General features: G+C 37.0%; 1 protein-coding gene across 1 annotated transcript; it reads left to right on the forward strand.

Moving 5' to 3' along the window:
- Positions 1–6,562: 6,562 nt before the first annotated feature.
- Positions 6,563–8,203, forward strand: LOC134232563 (ketohexokinase-like; the record flags this gene model as incomplete). The annotated part of the gene is made up of 5 exons (XM_062714554.1): positions 6,563–6,904; positions 7,255–7,371; positions 7,564–7,701; positions 7,989–8,061; positions 8,156–8,203. Coding segments are annotated over exons 1-5 (468 nt in total), but the record flags the coding sequence as incomplete, so codon positions are not given.
- Between the last annotated feature and the right edge of the window lie 4 nt (positions 8,204–8,207).

An 8,207-nucleotide genomic window follows, 5' to 3' on the forward strand; every position in this document is an offset into this window, starting at 1 on the left:
TACCCTTAAAAATGTACATGTCTTGTTTTTTGTCGTATAATTTATTTACAGGTCTCGTACTTTATAATTAAGAAAACATATATACACTGTAGTTAGATATTTTATTTTTTAATATTAAGAATCATTTTTAACAGAATTTTCATAGGAAATATTATGACCTTACTAAAATTTAAGAGAAGACGTCGGTTTTATGTACATGTATAATGAAGAAAAGTATAGAGTTCTGAATTTTTATTATCATGCAAGTATATTAATTGAAAAAACTAGCTTATGATTCATGAGAAAATTGTGAACTCAAGTTTGACTTAGCTTAATATAGACCTCGCTAAGTTTTCTTTTGTAGAAATATGTGAATAAAATCTGCTTCCTGAGAATAAAAGTAAATATTTTATTTTTATGATATAAAAACAGGTTAGCTAATGAAGATGCACAAAAAAACCATCGGGATTCCAACAGTTTGTTGGAAGACTTGGTCTCCGAAGACTACAAAAATGTTGCCAATGAGGAACTCCAGAATCTTTTTATTGTCGATTTCAGACCAATCACATTCCACTGGGTATCTTTAATTTGACCCTTTGACCTTGATGTTTGACCTATATTTTAAGAAACTTTAATATTGGACATAACTCTTGAATGGTTGGTGCTTGGAAATTCATGTTTCAAGGATATATTAAACGAGACAAGTCCTTTCTTGGGTACAACCTTCTTGATCTCTTGGCCTTGGAATTTGACTTGCATTCGAAATACTTTAACCTTCGACAAAAGGTGGTATAAGGGGGCATCGGTGTTTCACAGTTTAATACCCAGGAGCAGAAAAAAGATTTTTTAAAAAAAAAGCACTTTCACTGTATTATTTATACAGCCTGCCCTGGCATTAGAACCCAATGACCCTAGGGATATGAATTTCACAATTTTGGTAGGCTTAACTTATACAAACATGCCAACAGTTTGACTGTTTGATGTCCGGGAGTAAAGAATATTGATTGATTGTATGCTGTTTAACGTCCCTTTCAAGAATTTTTCACTCACATGTAGATGCCACCACTTGCCGGCAGAGAGCTGCAAATTTTGTTCTATACTCGGCACTTAGGGCCATTGAGCAGGGAGGGATCTTTTTCGTGCCAGCATCCACTGCGACTTTAGAGCAGACGTTCTTACCGCTACGTGACGCGGGCGACCCAAACGTTGGTACAATAGTACCATTGCTCTGTCCTTGCACTACATCGCTTCATTTTTATCTTACTTTCACATCATTGCGCTATTCATTTAATTTACAGACTCATTAACATCGTATTATTGCCCTATTGCATCATTGTTTTAATGATATCGCTTTATCGTCATTGCACCATCACTTCAACATTGTCATCGCACTACTAGTATCTCGTAGTAGCCCACCGTTTACGGTTGCTCAGTCGGTAGAGCGCTCGCTCCTTGATCGCGAGGTCCCGTGTCAGGGCAGGCGTTGGTGCGATAAAGATCCCTCACTACTCACTGATTCTGAGTGACGAGTAAAGGTCAAAATTTGAGGCCCTTCACCGGTTTATATACATCAGAGGAAACTTCTCGAATGGGACGTAAACCAACATACACATAATCATGCAATCTTAGTCGCCCATCTTTTTTAGGTCACCCGAGTCATATATTGCTATCTGTGTTGTCCGTCGTCGTTCGTAAACTGTTGAACAATTTCAGCTTCTTCGCTGGAACAAACGAAACAATTTCAGCCAAATTTGGCATATACATGAAGCATCTATGGGTGACGGGGAGTAAAAATTGGGAAAGTCTTCCCCCAGGGCCTGAGGGGTGAGCTAACACCTTAAAAATTCGTGCAATCTTTAAAAATATCTTTACTCGTCGCCCGCGTGGTGCAGTGGTTATATAGCGTCTGCTCTAGAGTCGCGAAGTAAGGAGTTAATCCTATTATGTCGCGGGTTCGTATCCCACTGTGGGACGTGGAGACCGATCCTTCGGATGAGACCGTATAAATCGAGGTCCCGTGTCGCACGCGCAGTAGGTGCTGGCACGAAAAAAATCCCTCCCTGCTCAATGGCTCTAAGTGCAGATCATGGGTCAAAAATTTGAAGCTCTCCACCGGTAAAGCTAGAATAAGAGCTAGAGCTAGAATAAGAGTTAGAGTTAAGCTGCAAGGGTTACGGTCAGGGTTAGGCTTAGGGCGAAGGCAAGAATTCGACTCCACTGGCAAATAATTTAATATGAATCCGGATGGGGCTATGAATTTCACTATCAAACTATCGAGCATCGAATAAAGGGTAGATGCAGATGGCGCAATAACGATGAAAAGATGGGATAATGATGATGAAGAGATGGTGCAATTTAGTGAGATGACGATGATGTGATGACTGATGGTGCGATAGCAGAGATCCCGGTGTAAAGACGAATAATGACCCCCATCGAATAATGACCGGGGGTCATTTTTCAACGACAAAAAATGACCCCCTACCCGTAGAAAAAAATCATTTTTTGTAGAAAAAGTGTCATAGGGGTCATTATTTTATATGTTAGTCCTAAAAAAAATGACCCCAATTGAAAAATGACCGTCTTTAAAGTGAAAAGAGATTCTTTAATTGTCAAGTAATAAAATTTCTTTTTAATTTCCTCCATATAGTGTTTGTTTAAAGAATGATATTCCACTTGTTCTTAGAAATCAAACCATGCAACAATCAGGTTCCAAAACTCTTTAATAGAAAAATCAATTTTTCCTTCATTTCAACTTTTAGCTTGTATAAGTTTGGCAAATCCTCACAATGAAAGAGGAGGAAATTTTTAACCCCCCCCCCCAAAAAAAACTAGAACTGTCCAAACGGGACAAAATACCCCCCGCTGGGTTTTTCAGAAGTAAGTTTTTCAATAATAAAGATATGTATCAAAAACAAATTATGAAATTTTTATTCCAGTGACCTTGAACTTCCCCAAATAACCTTGGGTCAAGGTCATGACACACCCTTGGGTCATGGGCAATCTTTCAGTGAAATGAGAACCTACCAAGTTTATCCATAAGAAAGATATGGACTGGACACAAATTATGAAATTTTTCTTCCAGTGACCTTGAACTTCCCCAAATGACCTTGGGTCAAGGTCATGACACACCCTTGTGTCATGGGCAATCTTTGTGTGAAATGAGAACCTACCAAGTTTATCCATAAAAAAAATATGGACCGGACAGGGAATATAAAAAATTTTCTTCCAGTGACCTTGAACATTCCCAAATGACCTTGGGTGAAGGTCATGACACACCCTTGGGTCATAGGCAATCTTTGTGTGAAATGAGAACCTACCAAGTTTATCTATAAAAGATATGTATCAAACATGATTTATGAAAATTTTCTTCCAGTGACCTTGAACTTTCCCAAATGACCTTGGTTCAAGGTCATGACACACCCTTGGGTCATGGGCAATCTTTGTGTGAAATGAGAACCTACCAAGTTTATCCATATGAAAGATATGGACCGGACACGAATTATGAAATTTTTCTTCCAGTGACCTTGAACTTTCCCGAATGACCTTGGGTCAAGGTCATGACACACCCTTAGGTCATGAGCAATCTTATTGTGGAGTAGTAGATTCTAATGACCCTCTGTAAGAAAGATATGGACCGGACACGAATGCACAGACAGACGGACAGACGGACAGACAGACAGACGGACAGACGGACAAGGTGATTCCTATATACCCCCCCAAACTTCGTTTGCGGGGGGTATAAAAATACGTTAAATCAAAATAAATAACTAAAAATAAAAAATAAAAAAAAATAAATGAAAAGCAAAAAATATAAATAAAACTCTATACCTTTCAATAATACTGAAAGAGGCTCTAGATAAAATATTGAAATGAAGTTAAGCCTTCACACAAGTTCTATCATATCATAATTTACCTCGCCTTGATTAAAGCATACTTTAAATGTTGGTGGGGGTATACTTGAAAGTATTGTGGCAAAGTAACAGTTGAAAATTAGTAGAATAGTAGATTATTTTAAGCTTATTTTTAGTCCCTCCTTATAGAAAAATAAAGGTAGGGTAGGTTTTTGTTGTTGTTGTTGTTGTTGCTTTTGTTGCTAATCGACTTCCTCCTAAATAAGTAAGGGGGTGGGGTGGGTATAGCACCTAAAAACATGCTTTGTAAAGCTGTGGGCTAGTGTAAAATACACATTCTAATGCAAAAACTATACATGTAGACATAACTTTTTGATTTATCACACAGTATTCATTACATTTCTTAATTCTTGTTTTACTCCACCCTTTCACCCAGTTCTGAGTATATTTTTCAGAGAATTTAATATGAAAATCAGAACAAACATTTTCATTTTTGTAACGTCTTCTAAACTTTAACTGTATCATAACAAAGTTAATTGAAGACCATTTCTTTTTATGTCCCTGTAATCGAAGATTCGGGGGTATATAGTTTTATCGTGTCCGTCTGTATGTCTGTCTGTCTATCTGGCGGTCTGTTTCTCCGCAGAAACTTTAACCTTGACCATAACTTTTCATTTATTGTAGCTATGCCTTTCATATTCAATATGTGTATATTCCTTGTGACAAGACCTTACTTTGGGTACCACCAGATTTGACCTTTTGACCTTTACCTTTGAGTTTGTCCCATTTTACGAAAAAAATGCCAATTTTTAAATTAACTTTGGCTATAACTTTTAAACTGTAGATACTAGTACTCTCATACTTCACAAATGTAATCCTTGTTACATTAAACCTTTCTTAAGAAACCATCAACTTTGACCTTTGGCCTTTGAGTTTGACCTACCTTTCAAATACTTATCCCTAGCCATTAATTTTGAACAAGTGGTGCTAGGGCTTTCCTATTTTGCAATTGTATTTCTTGTGAGAAGACCCTACTTTTGATACCATTATATTTAAATTGCCTCTAAGAAAAGTTTAATCTTCGCTCTGTTGCCATACAGGGGCATAGCTGTTTCACAAACACATCTTTTTATATATAAGAGAAGTTGCGGATAAAGATGGATACCTCGAAGCGTAACAGACGGACGGATGGACGTCCCGATCACTATATACCCTCCCGCTTTTCAAGCGGAGGATATAATAATATATGATACTGCTGATTTTTTCTGTCAGTACGATGATTTCCACCATCGAAAAACAATGTTTACCTAACCCTGGCTCGATAAATCTTTACTCCTTTAGATTCTGAATCATAGCATTGACCTTAAAATATACCTATAATCGTAAGTTATGAGATCAACATATCATCAATTTATTCCAAATAAGCTCAGGTGAGCATTTTGGCCAATATGCTTCTTTATTTATTTTTTTTTTGCCCCCTAAAAATTTCAGCTTTAATCCACAGGGAGTCATTTTTCTACGGGGGTCACTTTTCTTCACGTGGGTTAGGGTGGTGACACTTTTTCTACGGGCAAAAGGGTCATTTTTCAACGTCGAATAATGACCGGGGGTCATTTTTCGCTGTCGAAACATGACCCCCCCCCCCCCCCCCCGGTCATTTTTCGCTGTCGATAAATGACCCCCGGTCATTATTCGATGGGGGTCATTATTCGTCTTTACACCGGCAGTCTCGCTGAGAGTGCTCGATGATGCGATAGTGATCAACTATACATTGCCCTTTTCGGATTTCATACAGCGATTGTATGGGGTTCCGTGTTCGTTCGCCCAAAAATTGTTCGACCGATATCCTGTTCGCCCGATTTTTCGTTCGCCCAGAGTCCGTTCGCCCGATTTCTCGTTCGCACAGGGTCCGTTCGCCCAGATTTTATATAGAATATATAATATAATGAATTTCTTTTTACATTTTAGGTACATTCGAAATAATACTTACTGATTGAGCATATGTCACACATAGGGTCATACTAAAAAATACATGCTCTATCAAAGACCTGACAGGCTGTTTGGAAAGGCACGGGGGGTTGACCTCTGCCATGGTTGATAGTTGAATGTTAATTTTCATCTTTCATCTTCCTATAAATCATTTTTTGAGATCAAAGGGAGATTCTTTAAAGGTAAAACCTTCAGGATCCGCTGCTCAGTTCTATAAGGGATCTATTAACGTCTTAGTCCCTCAATTGTTGTCAAAACATAGCGCAATTCGCAAAAACAACACGGGTGTATCCCCCAATTAACATTGATATTAGTAATTAATTAATTAACTATAGTGTAAACACTAAATCATTAATAAATGCATTAGAATCAAATCAAAAATTAATTAAGACTAAATAAACATTGTTCCTGGTTTGAGAAAAAATAATTTAACCCAAGTTCGTAAAGGAAATAAAAATACATGTTAATCTTTATTTCAAATAAGTTAATATATATAAGTATAAGTATATATAATATAATATATAAGTATTAGGCGAAACTTTAATAGGGCGAACAAGATTTTGGGCGAAGAAATTTTTGGGCGAACGGACCCTGCGCGAACGGACTCCCGCGAACAGGTAGATCGGGCGAACGAACCTGTGACCATTGTATGGTGCGATGACGATGATGCGATGGCCTGACAATGCGATGGTGCGGTAGAACGATGGAGCGATAACTAGTGCGATGACGCTATATTTACATCTGTAATATTCCATATATCTAGTGGGAGTCGACCCTAAAAAAAATGACAGCCCTGGATGGAGAACTGCATGCTGATTTGGGCAGTCTGATTGAATGAGACAAGGATAACACAAGAAAGCTTCCGATTGCTGTTATCAAACATTTTCTACTTTCGCTTTGTTGACAACGTGTGAACTTGGTGGTCTGAGAAATAGCACATGTGTCATTACTAAGACCATTTATTTTTGAGTAGATATTTGGATATAGTTTGATATGTCTGGACCCCGTGTGATGTGTGTGGGACTTGCTTGTGTTGACATTATAAGTGTGTGCAAAAATTATCCCGAGGAAGACAGTGATCAAAGGCAAGAAATTAAGTAGAAAGCATGAACTTGTACTCGGTAAAAGATAAGAAACAAATGTGGTTCAGCTGATAATTATACTAATAATAAGCAGCCTCAGAAAAAATATTACTATACAAGATGAAAATGTTTCATAGATTCTGTGTGTTGGAAATGAAGATCTCTATGGGGCATTAAGAGAGAGAAAAAAAAGAACTACTGATTGATTAGATTTTTTAGTTCTTGGCTTTAAATAAACAATTCAGTAGATATTATTATTATTATTATTATTTAGTCCTAATTTCAGTACAAACAAGTCAGTAAAATGAGTAAATAATCCATAATGTCATATTATTTAGTCCTTTGCATTACAGAGTGTTGGATTTCTATTGGCAGAAGGGAGGAAATGCTTCTAACACGAGCTCTGTTCTATCACTACTGGGAGCCCAGTCGGAGTATATGGGAAGCTTTGCTAATGATAATGAAATGAGGTATTGATTAAGGAATAGACACTGTCTAGTTTGTCAGGTATAGAACAAAATCCCACGTTTATACCCAACAAACTCTATTACTGTAAAATCAGTCATTTTTGTGGGGGCAAATTCTGCAATCATGTTTTTGTCTTAGGTACTTAATACATGTAATTATATAAAATATTTATTTTCTATTTTAATTCACAACAGGTTTTTGAAGGAGGACTTTGACAGTTTTGGGGTGTCCACCTCTCACTGTGTTACATACAATACAGGCTACATCACTCCTACCTCTGTTATAATTGTCAACTCACAAAACGGATCCAGGACCATACTACATGCCAGCAAGTAAACTACAAGTATTTACAATTTGTATCACCTTCCTTCCCTGTTGCCTTAACTTTTTTGATTGTACATGGCTACATACCCTACAAGTATTAAACCAATAGTACATGTACCTCACCCGAGTCCCGAAGATGTCCTTCTTTAATTACAGTATCACTCTTATGCTAATGTCAGTGAGAAAGGTATACAGTGAAGATTGATGTGCCAAATGGAAACTGAATAATCACATACAGTACTGTGTTACAATAATACATTGAATTCAAAACATTACTGAGAAAAATTCTTTACAGGAATTTGCCTGAAATTACTTTAGACGACTTCAAAGCTGTTAATCTGAAAAATTACAAATGGATACATTTTGAGGTATTCAGTTCTCTTTCATTTTGCAATTGCATTGTTTTATATCATCAAAGGAAAAGAAATAAACTCTAATCTATGTTTTCTTTCACATTTTTAGGGAAGACCAAGTTTCAATACCCCAGCCTATGAAATAGTCTGTATGTTAGCTC

Source organism: Saccostrea cucullata, unplaced genomic scaffold (genome assembly GCF_032062105.1).
Source record: "Saccostrea cucullata isolate Sc308-1 unplaced genomic scaffold, CSIRO_AGI_Scuc_v1 ctg60, whole genome shotgun sequence".
Classification (NCBI taxonomy): Eukaryota; Metazoa; Mollusca; class Bivalvia; order Ostreida; family Ostreidae; genus Saccostrea; species Saccostrea cuccullata.